The following is an 18,632-nucleotide window of genomic DNA, read 5'->3' as shown; positions in this document are numbered from 1 at the left end:
AAACTCCGGCAACATTTTAGTGCACAAATCAATGCGATATGAGATGGTAAAAAACAAATAAACAGATCAAAATGCAACAAAACAAAACAAAAACACTGAGGCAAGAGGAATATATTTTGCCACACAGTGGCAAGAAGTTATGGTGCAATCAAGCTCAAAAGTAAGTGAAGATACAATGTCATGAGTTTATCTTTATCTTATTTTTTTTTTGAGTCATGTGCATTCATAAACATAATGAAAGTGGCGTGGTTCGGCGCACCATATCTGAACACTAAAAATGTCAGGGGGTTTGTCGCATCATATTTGAACAAACCTTATAGTCATGTAGACTTACCTTTTGAAATCGGATAAGGTAGTCTATAGCCAAAGCACAGCAATCTTGCACAATCCTTGCGCCCTGGTTCACAGGTGGAAGCAGATAGAGTACAAGAAGGATTTGCAGGTTACTTACATTCTATGCTGTGTTGTAAGAAATGCATGTTATATACAATATATTCTACGACTCATTAACAAAGTATCCAGGTATCAACAGAAATTATCAGTGAATTGCACTGCATAATCAGGGAGCATTAAGTAAAACATATGATCCTTCAAGTAGGATGAACCCATGGGTTGTTGTGTGACTTCTTTAAAAAAAAACAAGAAAAAAAAAACTCTTCTTTATTTCATCAGCATCTCCAAAATAACAAAATTACATTACATATTGATTTGTGACTGTGAACTTTTATATTACAATTGAGTTTGGTGAAATCCATTCATCTGCCTTTGAAAAATCAAAGTCACAAGATATTTCCTGCATTTTTTTTCATAATGAAGGGCTCCTGACCCTTGATTATTGACCTCATGACCCTTATCGACTCCAGGGAAACGTTTGATAAAATGTATTGTCAGATGCAAAGATTTCAGCTACTTATAACAGTTGTCACCAATGACAAGTTTTGTGGAACGCCCCCTGGATTTACATAGCCTTACCAAGTTTCATTCACAGATGATTGTTTTCAACTTGCGGCATGATACACAAGAAACGATATTGGATGGATAGACATCTAGAACATAAAAAAGGGGCTTTCAAAACCTATAGTATTGTGCATACCCTGACTGCTACCAGGTCTGGTGGTACACTATTTGATGATTGCTCCAAGTCTCATGAATCCACATCAGTTTTCCGCATGTGTTCTCCCAGCAATCTCAACAGCTTGACTGTGGTTTCTGAAGGCTTTCCTCTTGCTAGCTTGACAAGACCTTCCACCAAAAACTGGCCACTGCTCAAAAAAGCTTGGCATCGTTGCCTGGGAGAAGGAGTGAGAAGTACTGTTCAACCTGCAAGTGTAAGGACCATGAACATACATAATTATCAAGTGGCTACAAGTCCACAAACTGTCAAACTGGTGCGCAAGGTGTGATGCACTGGCTTAGGACTCAAAGTACTGAACATCCACATAACTGCACTAGTGTATTTACTGTATACAAGTGCATGAAACAGATTTATCTTGTGTGCATGAAAGATTTGATCAGAACTGCAGAAAACAAAGGGTTTTGTTCAGGTGGCTTCAGATTAATTCAGTCGGTGATTCTATTATATACCTACTTGAGATATGCTCATAATTTCAAGTTCGTTTTAATTAGCCACCAGGGGGGGGGGGGGGCAATAATATCCTGCTTCCAGGTATTCATCATCTTTATGCAGTGTACATTTATGCAAATATTATTTGAGGAGAAATGGAAAAATCAAATGCCATTTTGCAATTGATCTACTCTCATTTTCAAGGTTTTTTAGATAGATAATAAAAGGTCTTTTTGCAATTCTGTCATTTGCAAGATTCTCAAGTGCACTATTGCCAATATCATTAAGTGTGGCAATAACATAAGTATGGGGAAGAGGCATATTCCAGAAGGGATTTTTTTTTTTCAAGAGATTATTTCAACAAATACTACCATCAAAGTAGACGTACTTGACGTAGATGATACATGTATTCCATTTTGACTCATTTGTGAAATTTAGGATCAGTTCTCAGACAGAGAACAACTGCCAGAGATGGGCTGTGATTCTGTTTCTCGCTACCCTTGAACTCGCACCTTACAATTAGATCTAGAGTCTAGAGTCTTAACATGGACTCGGTGGAAATACCGGTTTTACATGCATGTGACGTCATCAACTTTATAAGAGCATATTCTTATATAATGTAAATTTGTAAGCGGTTAGCAAACTCATAAATAGTAGTACTCATATTAGAAACTAGTTAGTAGATTCTAACGTAAGATCCACACGCAAACACTAGCATCCTATATAGGCCCCTACGTTCCTACGTGTACACTGTAACTACTGAAAACATCACGTAACCTGTTGTGATAAACAAAAATCGGGTCGGGAGAACCCCCCACCCAGCCCCTTAAATCGGGTATTTACGCTCTTTTTAGAGCGATATTTGCTACTAGTACCTAGTACTAATTCACACCTAACAGTTTGGACCTAGAACAGTTACAGTAGGCCCTACAAAAAATATAGTAGGCCTAGGGGCCTACCAGCCTACCAGTATACCTACGAACATGTACACACAAACATTGTTCGAACTTCGTCTTCGTGCACGTCAGTAGCGGGTAATGATTTGCGCGCTAACAAAGATCCGCACCAGAGCCTCAGAGGTAAGAAAACTACATCAATAACAATACAAAATGCCACGGAACCTTTTATATTTAAAATTTGATGATATTTTTAAAATGCAATTATTGGACAAAGGAACCCTCAGCGAAATTCGGACTCAATGCACCGCTGTGCACAGCGCGTTGGTGTTATGGCCTATTATGTATGGCAAACACTATAGGCTACATGTACTTAGTATGCTGCGCTACATAGTATACTATAGTATTACGTGCGTGCAAAGACAAAGTTGTCTATAATATGCGATGAAATCCGTGAAAATCATGCACATCGTTTATGAAAGAAAATAACTGGTACAGGAAATAATTACCTTAAAAGATATTTATCCCCGTTGACAGACTTAGCAAAGTCACCATCATAGATTTAATGTCATTTTTAGCCCCAGGCGACATCGAAAACCTGACTATCGCGATGACAGACGTTGACGACTCCGCGCCACAGCAACAAATTTCAGGCATTGGCATGTGTAACCAATGAGATCATCGGACTGCGAACACGTGACTTTCTCTGGTGGACAACTAACACCGATACGGTGTTATTAATGAAAACCCCCTTTTCATGACAAAACTATAACACCACTTGGGTGTCATTTTAACACCGAGAATCTAACACCCAATGAATGAGAGAATGTTGGTGTTAAATTAACACCGAAGGGTGTCAAATTGTGTCAATTTAACACCAAATTTAACACCCACAGTTTGACACCCGGTTGGTGTTACACTTTTAACACCGCATTTTTTGCAGTGTAGGTAAATAATGAGTGAATGATATACTATTCTATAACAATATACATGTAGTTATTTTGAGATAGTTTGTGGTTTTATAGTAGTCATAAGAGATGGTGTAAAAACGAAAGTTCAGCAACAATTGTGATGACGAATTCCTACACAACGCTTGTTATTGCAAGTAGTCTGTTGTCCTAATTCAGTTATATTCTTTTCCCAGAATGTATAGCCTCAAAAGTAAGTCTTAATATATTACCCAATAATGTAACCACATTCCTTTACAGAAATTGGTCGAATATTTAGGCTTGGGTGATATGAAAGCTGGACGACATAACACATGCAAAGAAACTTACATGCTTTCTCACACACACACACACACACACACATAAGAGGCGACAGGTATAGTCCAGGGAGAGGGTAAGTATAGATATCTCCTCATCCTTAGTTACACAATAATCATTTTTATTATCATGTCAGTTTATCACACTAAACTCAGAGTGACAGAGTGATGTTGGTAAATTTCCATGGAGAAAGGAAAAACGAGCCCAAAAGACGAATCAAAGCAAAACAATATAAACTATAAAAAAGAAAAGAATTGATGACGTAGGTTGCCCCGGGTCATCCAATAGAATTTTGGGTTATTTACTCGATCAGAAGGCATAGGGAGATATAACTCTTTTCAGAGTCGCGCGCACCTTTCAGGGACTGTAAGTACTGGTTGAGGTGGGAATTCCTGTTTTGAATATTCCTAAGCGAGATAATGAGAAACCTCTCATGAAATATGAAAAGGCGTGTAATTTTAAGAAGGATTCCACGTTTATTTGATGAAAATTGGTTTTTAAATGGCTGAGATATAAAAAAGTGATAATAATAAAAGGCGACAGGCCATGCCTTTTATTAGGATCTCTTTGTTTCATCTTGTTTTTGGATATCTCAGCCATTTCAAAACCGATTTTCATCAAATAAACTTTTGATACCCCTTAGAATTGCATGCTCTTTGACATCTCATGGAGTGGTTTCTGAAAATCTCACAAAATGTTAAAAGCTAAACCCTCACCTCGACCAGAACTGTACACACCCTTTAAGTACACTTCGTGAAAAAGAGAGAGGGACAGAGAGAGAGAGAGAGAGAGAGAGAGAGAGACGGAGAGAGGGAGAGAGAGAGAGAGAGGGAGAGAGGACATTTCTGTGCGTATATTATGTATGAGTGTGTGTCTGTGTCTATAATGTTTGTGTATTGGGGAGAAAATAGAGAAACACAATAGAAAGTCGCGGGCTCGTATAGTAATCTGTTGACTGAGATGCTCATGTAATATAATGCAAGTTCTGTCGCGTGGAGTCATAGTCTATAAATCATGATGTCGTTCATTTTCAAATAGCATTAGTGGTCATTTATTATTTCAATCATCATTACTCATCTTCTCGTAATTGCTTATCAGAGTAGACGAAAGAGGATTGTATACCCATTGAGAATACGGGTAATATCGGATGTAACGTGCAATTCAATTTCGAACGAAGTGATCGTTAATGTCCTGTCCAATTAACTTGATTAACAAGAGTTCGCTGGTATCATTATTGCTATCACTGTAGAACAACAGCGCCAGCAACTGCAACAAACATCTTACTCGATTATTCAGTGTCATGTAGTCTAATGAGAAAAAATAATGACGATCGATCATAGTTTTGTATTGAGAAAACTTATCAATTAGTCTTCTTCTTAAAAAAAAAAGAAAAAAATCTTGTGCGAAAGGAAACCTTTTCATGGGCATCTGACCGAGGCGCTTTCGGAAGATAATGAGAATAATTATGTTTATGATTCAAGAGACAGAAGAAATAAGAAAAAAAAAATACAGGTAGGCCCTATATGTGGACAGGGTTACAGCTCGTTATTCCAAAGGTTCGTTATTCCGAAGGCTCTTTATTCCTAAGATTCGTTATTCCGACGGTTCATTGTTCCGAATTTTATTTTTGGATTAACCTATCTTCGGAATTACGAACCTTCGGAATAACGCCACAAATTTTCGGATTAACGAACCCTTTTCATTTTCGGATTAACGAACCTCTAGGTATAGGGAATTCGCGTGTTTCGGATTAACGACCCTTCGGAATAACGAACCCTCGGAATAGCGAACCTTCGGAATAACGAACAGCACCCTGTGGACAGTATGATATGGAATTTCATGCTCATTATGATTATGTTAAGGCACACTAGTCACAAATTTTTAGTTCTTCTAGAGATATGCGCCCAGCATTTCCACATTGATCGCATATTACTTGTACTTGTATTCACGTTTGTAGGGAGTAAATGCCATTAAAACCTGAACCTTATGTCGCTATCTGATGAAGCAAGGCGAGTCATCTGTACTTTGGTTCTGACTATGTTGATACTGTTTCTCTATATTTCAATTTCTACGAATTGTCGTGGCTAGTTTTTTTTTCCTGGTGTTTGCTTATTTCACGACGGTCTCCAGAGAACACAAAAGACAGATTTGAGTACGAGCCTGCATGTATGCAAAATCAACACTTGAGGAGATCGTATGTTAGAATTATCAAATATCAATTATCTCGCGAATTGAATCGAATAGGGCAGAGTACAACAAGCAGTCATGAAAGAAGAAAAAATATCTTGCCACATGTGCACTGCCCCACATAACCACATCCGTGTCATGCAGGTGATATTTCCTCGAAAACACCTTCCTATACCACATCCGGTATTTAACTGGTAATAGTATTTATAATAATTACAGTGAGAGGGAAGTTTCAGTCGAGGACATCTGGGATTCCTACGAAACCTTCCTGGGATCCCTTCCTTTCATCGAAGTTTATTGCGGGTTTTTTTTTTTCCCAGGACAGCATGACACAACAAAATAAGTTGTCAAGACAACAGACATCAAGGAATGTAGGAAAACAACGACAACAGCAGCGAAAGATATCTCATTTGATTATTCAATGTCACGTAGCCCAATGGGGAATATGACTCTCAGAGTATTTACATGTAGTTCTACTCTCAAGAATTGTAACATCGTCCCTGTCCATCAGATAACCCGTGTCCTTAACTCTGATAGCAATGTAATGCAATTGTTATAAGTTACATGTTTCGGGATGATGACTCAAAATGTAAAATTTTTCATCCATGTGTCTTGTGTTTACGATTTGCATACTTCAGTTTATATTTCATGTTTAGTCCGGATGGATTCATGGTAACTTCCTCTCAGTTCAGTTTAATTGAGATTTATTTCCATTCTTTCAAAAGAAAATCGTAACAACATACAAATCATACATTACACAATTATTATTCTATTATGATTTTCGAGAATATACGCAATAAAAGTATCATGAAGTGTGATAAAGTGCATACATTTCGTAAATGTTTACGATGTATAATTATCCATTCACAATCCTGATACTTTAAAGGGGATGGCTAGTAACTGATCAGCGGGAATCAGTGGGGATGTTGGGGATGATTGTTCCAATCCTTGTGGGATTCATTTAAGAGTACATTATATAGCTATTGCTGTGTAAAAATTATTCGCATATTCAAGTAATGTGCAGTTTAATGTTTACAGATTAGCATGACTGCACAGTGACGGGGCGACCGTTAACAGACCGTCAGCGATTGCCCCGCTTCAATTCAGTTCAATTCAATCCAAATCAATTCAATTCAGTCCAATTCAATTCAATTCATTTCCATTCAATTAAGTTCAATTCAATTCAGTTCAATTCAGTTCAATTCAATTCAATTCAATTCAGTTCAGTTCAGTAACCTCAGTTAAGTTCAATTTAATTCAATTCAATTCAGTTCAATTCAATTCAATTCAATTCAATTCAAATGTAACATCCAATATCACAGATTCTTTCAAATACAATCATTCACAAATATAGTTATAATACAAAACATTATTATGACTATTTCAAAAGCATAAGAAAATATTCAGTAAGTGCAAAACTTATGTTAAAACAACTTGGATAAAATCATAGTTCTTGAAAAGTATAGCCAAGCTTGTATAGAGATCTGGGGTACTATCATCGGTTACTAAAAAATAGCAATTGGAGCACACAATGAGGACACACACACATACACACAGGAACACCCGATACATTGTATAGACATTTACTTGTATACAATGAGGCTCACTGCGATTTGCCTATTCGACAAAGGGTGGAAAAAACGTTTCGTATGCCAGACTTTATCAGTAAAGGTGAACGCACTTTGTCATACGACGATTAAAAAAAGAAAAAAAAAATACAAGGTATGTGCCCGATTATATAGACACCGTTCGTATCAAACATGTCCAAAATTTCACTCTGTGAATGACTAATATAAGACTTAATGGCTAAAGGGAAAGGTGTGATATCTTTGCTGAATAATGTTACCTTCTCTCTCATTGTTTCGAATCGATTTACTATTTGAAAAGCATTGAAGAAGAAAATAGCAAGGATTTCCCTTTGTAAAATTATTGTCCATCATTTAGAGCTCAACCATTATTTATCAGCGCGAAGCCCTTGTAAAGACAGATGATTTTTTTTTTTGTTCCCAGAGCATTTTGCCGATCAAACTTGTCCTGCTGAACTATATCCGATACTGAGCGTGCGTCCATTCTGGTCGGCTGCATTTCCCGTACTCTGCATGTATACGAACATACTGACTCAACATGACTTCTTATCAGGGGTTTCTATTTGACGATCTTTCATTCAGGAAAGGAAATTAAGCTAATTGTGTTCACAATGAAAGTTCACACCTTCGTGCTGATAATGTTGGAGTACGACGACCAAAAATTCTGTATTGTGTGCGCGCACCTTGGAAGGTTGCCTCATCACGGATTGCTCTTGTAATTAATTTTTGTCAAGAAGCGAGCGTGGTATAAAAGAGACCCAATACTCATAATTATACTAATGCAAGCAAATGTTTTGTTACTCTCCGTCGAATGCTAATGTTTTTTTAACAATAGCTGCGAGTGTGATTAATACAGACAATAATGATGTTGATCATTCGAGAGATCTATAGGCCCTAACAAGGCCTGTCAATGAGACTATGTTTTTGGCCAACTGAATGTGATAGCATACTCTCTCAAAAAATTCGAGTGAAAATATTCACTCTTGAAGGAGTGAATGCAAAAAAGAGTGAATTTAGAGTGATATTGGAGTGAATTGCGAGTAAAAAAGTTCATTTTCACTCGTTTTGGAGTGACCTCAGGGATCACTCTAAAATCTTCGAGTGATTCCTGAGGTCACTCCAAAACGAGTGAAAATGAACATTTTCACTCTGAATTCACTCCAATTTCACTCTAAATTCACTCTGTTTTGTATTCACTCCTTCAAGAGTGAAAATTTTCACTCGATTTTTTTAGAGAGTACCGATGCGATGACTAAATACTTATTAACGATTTATGTGGAATGTGGAACAGTCTTTCAAATTCTCATTAATGCTCCTATGTCTACATTATGGAAATCATAGTCATAGAAATCCTAAACTGAGAAACTGTCATAAGAGAGAATCTTCGCTCATAATATTATGGGGGAGAATTGGTGTTATATTATTCTTTTCAATTCAATTAAATTCAATTCAATTTTATTCAATGATTTATTTATTTCCATCATCAAAAAACAGAAAAGAAAAGGGAACATGATCCAAAGTGGTACATTTTTCAGTTTGTCTTACATTCTTTTGCGTGTGGATGCTGTATAATACTCCTAACCCGCTATTAGTCCAGTAGACGATGTCATTGACCATGTAAATGATGTGGAAAAGTTTTAAGTACAACGTTTTTATATCTACCTGTATAAAAAAAAAACAAAAAAACTGAAAGGCAACCACGCTAAATATACTCCAATACCCTTCTAGAACACGACTCAACAACACCAACAACAACACCAACAACAAAACAACAACAACAACAACAACAACAACAACAACAAACAAACCTTGTCCTTAAAATGTTTCCAGGTCTAAAAAGTTTTTTTCTCGACTATACATGTAGATAGTGTGCTCGTGGCTAAATATGTTGTGCTTTTTCCTGTTACAATGCATTGCTGTTACATTATGTCTGCGCTTCAAATGTCGATGTATCTTTGTTATCTCTGTTAACTCTCAACGTGCCACTTGAATTTCATGATGGTACCATATGCTTAAAATCCTTGTGTGAAAATCTTACATATAGATTTATTGGCGTACAAAGGATTAATGTCATTAATGAGTGTTTATGCTTCTTTTGAGAGTAACACAGCGATACATAATGGGCCTAATGGTAAGGGGAGTGCACGTTCATTACTGTTCCCTTGGCAGGTCTATTATAATGTTGACTTTCGTGTGTGTTTGTGATACGGGTATCACAAATGCGTTACGTGAAACAAATCAATTATTAACACTGCAACCTGTCTCTAATGGATCTCTGCCTGCCATGGTAACATTCTATGCTCCATGCCCTGCGTGGGCCTCTTTACGATAGGTTTGAATTCTTTTTCATAATTTCGATCTCGTGAATGCTTTATGTGACCTTGCATGACGGGATTTTTGTATAACGTTGATTCTTACGTTTCGCAGTTAAAGGGCTTGCTCTTTAGTTTATAATCTCTTCTATTCGATATCGTTCCGTTCCCTCGTAAAAAAAATAAAATAAAAAAAGATACAGAATACCATACGTTGCTGTACAGAGTGGTGGCATAATCACAATCGTAATCATATTATGATCGCATAGTGCATTCAAAATAAAAATGAAGATAATAATGAACCATATGGAGGCTTCCTCGGAGTTATAACGAAAAGATATACATATTGTGCCAGACAGACTCCATGGTTTGGCGATGAGTTTTCGAACGGCATAACTCCTTCGACCTACTTTGTGGTGTGAGAACACGTATCCAGGATTGGGTGCATGGTCAATAACGAGGTCACTGTCCACTGAGGTCTTTGTCCAGCTGATAACCTGCAGTCCCCTGCGTACCAGCTTCCCATTCTAATCGTGGTTCCCACATCGATCAACGCGAATCTGCCCCAATTCGGCGGATTAAATTCTTAGTCTTTGCAACACACTCGGAGGCGCTGTATTGCTCCAATTGAGAGTGTACTTACAGCATGGCATGGTAAAAATGCGATTATATACCACAATCAGTCAAGCAAACGACTGGAAGGCAGGCTATCACTAATCGTCATCATTAGACAAAAGAAAACCGAAACATTGTTCTTAGATTATCAAGTATCCTCTTCCATCATTGTGTGATACAAAAGACTATCACATACTAAAATGACTCCAGCCCTGTTTCAGGGTCCATGACCGTCGCATCCTAGATTTCATGATGCATAAAATCAGAACGCTATAGCTCGAGCAATGTCGAGGCCTGCTTGTTACAAAGGGACAATGCATGCATGGTGATGTAAACTTGATTCCCAGACATTGGTAAGTGTTTTGATAAGAAAGGTGATCTGGGTATAGTATGGTATGATGTTGGCAGGGGGAATAAAAGAAATAATTTTCAGCACCCTTGTAAACTGGCAAACGAATTCGGCGCAGCGCATGTATTGAAGCGGTCCAGCCGAGATGATTGAAAAAAAAAAGTTGGATTAAAAAAGAGAAAAGCATATTATTATTTTGATGTACCGCTTGAAATATCTATGTAGACCAACTGTCTTCCACGACTAGTTATATATACTGTCTTCATAGTCCCCATGCATTCGTGTTGTGCTAAAAATAATAATAAACAATATGCTGAAATTTATTGAAAATGAAATGAAATTATTCATCCAGCTTCTAACATTCGTTCACAGAAATTTCAAGTAACTTCTTAATCAACATGATTTACCTGCCGATGTTCTACTCATGAAACTAACAAGACAACTTTCCCATATTAGGGCCCATCTTCTCTATTATTTATGAGTCGATGTATCAAATCATTCTACACTTTGTGGAGTTAATTTCGGGGAAAAATCATGTGCGGCGATGGCAAGCCTGGGTACTGCAATAGTCAACATTTTGTTTCTGATCAGTTGCAACAAATTGTTGTCAGCGTGTCCTTGGGTGTGTGTGTATGTGTGTGCGTGTGTATGTGTATGTGTGTGTGCTGTAATGTAAATTAAAGGGTGTGTACAGTGGGCGTAGCCTGTTGCCTTTTATTATTATCATTTTTTGATATCTCAGCCATTTGAAAATCAATTTTCATCAAATAAACGTTGAATCCTTCTTAAAATTACATGCTCTTTCATTTTTCATAAGAGGTTTCTCATTATCTCACCTAGGGATGTTCAAAACATGAATCCCCGCCTCAACCAGTACCGTACAGTCCCTTTAAAGCAGGTATGAATGCTTAGGCGCTGAGCAGCTTGCATTGTCATTTACCCTACACAGGATCTGCGGGTTCGCTCACGAGAAATCGGCACAAAACTGCAGACTTATTTATTGATGCACAAAGTCGCCAAAATCAAATGTGTTTGGTTTGTACAGTATCTTTCATTTCGATCTACTTTTTTATTTTTACTATTCATTGCCAGTACTCCATGAAGAAGAATAAACAAATTTTCTTAAATTGTTTGTTTGTTTTGCTTTATTTTTATTGTATTTTGCCATAAACATTTATTTATTCCGCTCGCACGATTATCATCACAAGACTCTAAATTCATTGAGCTCATTGCTCCCCTTTGCATTGATAATTCACTGTACGAGATTCTGTCTAAAGTAGGGCCCGTATTGGATGTTTCTATTTTGATATACTTTTACTATGGTAACAGAAGTAATGAATTGAGTCTGTGTAGAAAAGGCGCTATACATGTATAAATACTAGTATTGTTTGGTTGTTCCCATTATTTCAATTTTCCTCCATTCTATGATAATAATGAAAACTTGCGAGGTATCAAACGAATGTTATCATGTACATTTCTTCAGCAAATTTCCACGAGGTCCCGATGGGTTAAAAACAAAGTGCATAAAAGGATGCGTCATCAAAAATGACGCATTTGCAGAGCAGGGTCTTAGATATGTCTCTCTGAATTCAGACATTTTCTTGGAAGACGAAAGCGTCGCTGTCTCAAATCTGCCAGGGTTTTGACAAGTCTTGCTAAGTTACTCGGTCGCTACCTTTCGCGGAACATGTAGGCCCCTACTTTGTATACATGTCTCTCCAACGTTTGGCAATTCCTGAACACGTCATTACTTCATCTTGTAATCCATTCGTAATAATTCTCGATTCCTCCATTCCCTGAAGAGAGGACACATACACAATATCCTCTTTTCAGACCCACTTATCAAATTGTCGTACTATCGTGGGGCTTCCCCCTGACTCATGGCCGTTATCTTGGCCAGTGGACGAACACGCGCACAGAGTGGTACCGTATCAATTCAAGGCTAGATCCACACGGAAGTCATTATTCGTGACGAATGTTATGGAGTTAAAGTTAATAGACAAAAATACAGACTCAAAGACTACGACGTAGGGGTGGAGTTGTGACTTGTGTGAACAATGTATCGCGCTAGACAATTCCGAGAACCCGCAACTAGCTCATGTTCTTCACCAAGGAAAGCCCGAAGACTGCCGCGAGCTATAGGTTAGATTTCTATGCATGATTGTTTAATTTATGGCTCTTCGCCTTTTGTATACAGCATATGGAGAAATGCAAAAAGTTATGAGGATAACGGGGAAAAATGTTTTTGGAGTCTGACTTTAAAGGGTGTGTACAGTTCTGGTTGAGGCGAGGATTTAGCTTTTAACGTTTTGCGAGATATTCAGAAACCACTCTATGAGATGTCAAAGAACATTCAATTCTAAGGGGTATCAAAAGTTTATTTGATGAAAATCGGTTTTGAAATGGCTGAGATATCCAAAAACAAGGTGAAAGAAAAAGAACCTAATAAGGTTGTGGCCTGTCGCCTTTTGTTATTATCACTTTTTTGGATATCTCAGCCATTTGAAAACCAAATTCCATCAAATAAACGTTGAATCCTTCTTAAAATTATATGCTCTTTCATATTTCAGGGGTTTCTCATTATCTCACTTAGGAATGTTCAAAACATGAATCCCTCACCTCAACCAGTACTGTACAGTCCATTTAACGATGCCATTCATATGGCAAGATTCATTTTTTTTTTCTGTAAGTAACATTGTAGTCGCGTTGCTGTTCAACACAATGCTAACAGAATTATGACCTTGGGAAATGAAAGAATCCCGCCCCTGTAGAAAGAGATTGATAGACTAGAGCGAGAATTCGATTTCAAAAAAAGAGAGATGCATTTTGATATTAGCATGCCGTATTTACTTTCGCACACTCATTCATCCAATACACATATGACTATATGAATATAGACAAGAATTTAATTGCGTATTATATGCCTTCATACATGTAATTACAACAATTTATTAAGTACATAAAATTATGAGATACGATATACAGCCATCGCTGGCATGCAATCGTCTTAAACTTGAACAAATGGTCCAGAGAAGAGCTGCGCGATTCACTTTAAATCGCTACCATAACACCTCGAGTGTCACCAAAATGCTACAAGAACTTAATTGGACCACTCTGGAACAGCGCAGAGAAAATGACAGGCTAATTATGATGTACAAAATACACAATAATCTCACTCCTCTTTCAGCACAGGACTATATCATCAAACAGGCTACTCAGTTAACGAGAGCCTCGCAACCACACTCCTATCAGGTACCATATTCGAGAACTGAATCGCATCGCCATTCGTTCTTCCCAAGAACTGTAAGGAACTGGAATTCCCTGTCGTCAGAAATTGTTTCAGCGCCATCTGTGGGATCATTTCGAAACCGTCTAACGGTTGATCACAGTGGCTAGTATTTTCGTCAAATTTTCTATGTGCTTGTAAATATCTGTAAATAAATTGTATTATAATGTAAATAGCACCAGTCTGCAAGAATCTCAACAGTCTATTGAAGGAGGCAGACTTAATCAGAAGAAGAAGAAGAAGAAGAAAGACGACATCCAGCTATGACAGACATGCACACACACACGCGCGCGCGCGCGCGCGCGCGTACTCACGCACGTACAAACACCTTAATTAAGACATATGGATGTAATGATGATGATATAAGACAAAATTTCTTCTTCTTCTTCTGATTAAGTCTGCCTCCTTCAATAGACTGAAGATTCTTGCAGACTGGTGCTATTTACATTATAATACAATTTATTTACAGATATTTACAAGCACATAGAAAATTTGACGAAAATACTAGCCACTGTGATCAACCGTTAGACGGTTTCGAAATGATCCCACAGATGGCGCTGAAACAATTTCTGACGACAGGGAATTTCAGTTCCTTACAGTTCTTGGGAAGAACGAATGGCGATGCGATTCAGTTCTCGAATATGGTACCTGATAGGAGTGTGGTTGCGAGTATTTAACAATACTCACCATCATGATAAAGGATTCGAGAATGATGATAGTGGTGAATATGGATATGAATATGAATATGGTACCTAATAGGAGTGTGGTTGCGAGTATTTAACAATACTCACCATCATGATAAAGGATTCGAGAATGATGATAGTGGTGATAATAGCAAAAATATTGATGATGATGATGATGATGACAATAATCATCATCATTATAATAACAATGGTGATAATGATCAAAATGATATCAATAATACAGGCTGTATTATATTATACAAGATGAATTCCAACCAACCTTGAGCGACTGTCAGCCATCCATCGAGCAGCAGTACAACCAGCAGCCCAGAACAAAGCGTGAAAACTCGCATACTGCTCCCTAACTCGCCGTTCTTGATAAAGCTCGAGGTCGAGAGTTCAACGAATCAACTTCTATGATATCACGCAGGAGCAGCAGAAGAAAATGAAATGGGCAGGACTACTACTCCACTGATGTACCTTGAACGCGGCACAGCTGCAGGATGTCCCTGACAACAAATGAAAATGAGAAACTTGGCAAGTTGTGATGATTACGTGACGAACGCGCTACAAGTTGTGTTGTACAAAAATATTCGCTTGTATCATTCGTTCTTCGCGAGTTATATGAACGATTTGCATAGGCTTCCGATCACGAGTCGTCGATGGAATCGTTAACTCAAGCGAGCAAAAGGAAAAAAAAAAGTATCTCGCTCAGAAACACTGTAGGGATGTCACGCTTATCAGCCAACGTCCGCACCGTGAAAGTGTAGACCATAACTGTGATTCCAGGGATCGCTTCCAGCGGAGACTGCGTTAGAAAATTTGGAGCTCAGCTGCAATGATAAGCAGTCGACACACTCGACTCAGTAGCGCGTTCGCGCGCGCACTCCTAAAAGGCATTGAGGCAGAGTGGGTCTTTATTTCGGTCTGTTCGTCTCTTTCGCCCAATCTCTTTTTTTTTTCCTTCTTCTTCTCTCTCGTTCTCGTTCCATCTCTTAAAACATTTCACACAGACATAGACAAAAACTCATTCAAAGATAGAATAATAACAATAAAGTAAAATCATTGTTGTGTCTTCAAATCACCGTGAGCATTGATTCGAAGAGTCGCTGCTTCGTGACCACAATCAATAGATCTAACTGTCATCTTTGTAACGTTAAACATTTTTGTGTCGTATGATTAACATCTGCTAACCTATTTTAAATCTTTGGACTGTGTAATGTAATGTAAAGTCCTGAGTCTTCATCCACCTTCAGGAAGACGATCGAGGACTCGTGGCTCAGTGGTACAAGACCACGGACTCTTAGGCCCAAATTCACGAAGTTGGTACAATCTTGTCCATGGTTTAAACCATGGACAATTTGTATGGAGCACCAAGTGTCGCATGGCCTATTTCGTTACGAAATCAGTCATTTCGTCGACGAAATGACCATTTCATTAAAGAAATGTTTTCATTTCATTAACGAAATGTCGTTGACGCTCCATACAAATTGTCCATACATAGTTTAAGTCATGGACAAGATTGTACCACCTTCGTGAATTCGGACCTTAGTCAGCATAAGCCTTTTGAAAGCATCGGTTTGGCATGGTCCTAATTCATTTTTACAGCCCAGTGCTGGGGGGACTAGCCGTTGATCTCCTCGTGGTAGCTTGCTCATAACATTTTAAAACAAAACAAATTTATTCGAAAAACTAATTGTAAGGTTAACCTAAATTGTTCAATCGAATTCCTCTCGATTTATTGCCAACTCATCCCAATTGTGTTCTCCATTAATTTTCCGAGGAACCACAGCAGATTCAGAATTTGATCCCGAAACTACCAGGGTGTTCAATTTATTGTTGAATTTCATAAATATGATATGCCTGCCATCAAGGTCACTGTTATTTTTTCTTTCATAACAAATCAAGAATTACGGAAGACCTGTTTATTTAAATAGTCCATTTTCCGCGCTGCAAATATTGTTAATTTGCATGTGTGCGTTTTTGTTTTTTGTTTTTGTTTGTTTTGGGTTTTTTTTTTGGGGGGGGAGGGGGCACGCTTTTAATCGACTAAACTGATGAGACATGCATTGAAGAAAACGCGTCTACTTGTCATCTGTGTGACAGCGCACACAACAACCTTGATATGAGCTTCGTGAGAAAGACTTGTTCCTTTTTTTTTTTCATTCAAGAAACATTACTCAAGTCTGCCTTACCTGGAAATGTAATATCTGATACAAAATAAGTGTATTTGCCAGTCTGAAAGAGCTCAAAAAACAAGAGGAAGACGTGCTCTGCAGAGGCACAACAACCTTGGCCAAGAAGATTTCAACACTTTGTCTCTTATGAGAGGAAAGGCATAGCAACATGCCAAATGATTCAGAAACTGTCAGAAGATTTCGACACATTCCAGTTTTCTATACTGCAGGATTGCGAGCAAAGTTAGACTACCAAAACGTGATTTCTACATTTGATTTGACTTGATTAGATTTGATTTGATTGCGTTTGATTTGATTTGATTTGATTTGATTTATTCTCTGTATGTCATCGCTTTACACAATACCATCAACTTTCATCAATTTCATTAAACATTACATGTTGTATTAGGCCTACCCAGATTATTTTTTTTTTTGGTACAATTTCAACGATTTCCATTGTACTGCATACATCTATTATTCTACAACGACATTTGGAAGAGGTAGACGATTATCAATAATCAATTAATGATGTATGGTTGTATTCTATTGCAACCTGTCAACTCTGCCGTGCCTTTGACAGTAGATATCTGAGCGCACGCATGCTTTATTGTGGATAGATCCGCATCGGCTCTGCGTGCGCCCTCCTGAAATATTCCGCGTCTAGCTCCCGCTTGCCTTCGCGTTAATGCCTGCCTGGTGGATGATTTCAGCTGGCAGTGTATTTGAGGAGGAGGAGGAGGACAAGAAAATCTATAAAAAACACAGCATCAATACTGATAATAATAATAATAATAATAATAACAATAATGATGATAATAATAATAATAACAATAATAATAATAATAATAATAATAATAATAATAATAATAATGATAATGATAATAATAATAACAATTATGACAATAATCATAATGCTAATGGTAATGGTAATGTTAATAACGATAATATTAATAATGGTAATAATAATAATAATAATAATAAAAAGAACAATTATGACAAAAAAAGAAGAAGAAGAGGAAGAGGCAGAGGAAATCTGCTGGATGTTTTAAAATTCTGTCGATGTCTTCGCGGCAATGCAGACATATTTAAGCCAGAAATTCATTTCCGCTTCTTAATTTTTGTCTCGATCGAAATTTGGATGCCAAAATCTTGCCCTCTCCGGAATTTGATAAAACGATGAGAAAAGTTTAGGAATGAAAAAAGCAGGGAACTTTTTCCCCCCAAGAATATGCGGACAGGTAACGGTTGGAGGAATACGGATTCGATGAATTTGCATTCTGTGTTTTGTCCAGTGCTCTAGTGGACGCCAAGCTCTGAGAAAGTAGGCCGTGAATGAGGAATGTAATTCTATATCTGGATCATTTTACAAAACGCCGCCTTTATTTCAAAGTAGCTGGTCGATCCATGGGTAGTGGTGACTCATGACGTATAATGAGCGCGTAGTGAGTCACCATGTCCCAAGGAAAACTGAGAGATGTAATGGACCCGAGGACAAGCCGACAGATCTTCTCATGGCTCAGTCTCGTGGGGAATGGCGTGATATTCCAAACAACATTCACTTTTACATTTCACCATTTATGTGCATTATAATTTATTATTCATCACTTTCACATACTTTTGTTCTCTTTCCGCGCTTGCGTTTTTCTCTCATGGGAATAATTGAAGACGTAAGATGCAGGATGCAACGCATGTGCTTTGTGTGTGCATGTCTG

General features: G+C 37.7%; 1 protein-coding gene across 1 annotated transcript in view; it reads right to left on the bottom strand.

The window, feature by feature from the left end:
• The window catches only part of LOC139736384 (uncharacterized), a 47,943-nt gene extending 32,814 nt beyond the window's left edge, over nt 1–15,129 (bottom strand). Inside the window, exon 1 of the mRNA XM_071647138.1 lies at nt 15,024–15,129. Coding sequence (XP_071503239.1) covers nt 15,024–15,096 — 73 coding nt within the window. The 5' untranslated portion in view covers nt 15,097–15,129. The remainder of the gene's footprint in view (nt 1–15,023) is intronic.
• Nucleotides 15,130–18,632: the final 3,503 nt, after the last annotated feature.

The sequence above is a fragment of the Diadema antillarum genome, unplaced genomic scaffold (genome assembly GCF_040938485.1).
Source record: "Diadema antillarum isolate AM-2024a unplaced genomic scaffold, OU_Dant_1.0 seq00000643_RagTag, whole genome shotgun sequence".
In the NCBI taxonomy this organism is placed as follows: domain Eukaryota; kingdom Metazoa; phylum Echinodermata; class Echinoidea; order Diadematoida; family Diadematidae; genus Diadema; species Diadema antillarum.
Note: the sequence above shows the minus strand (reverse complement) of the source record. Positions and strands in the feature narration are given on the sequence as shown.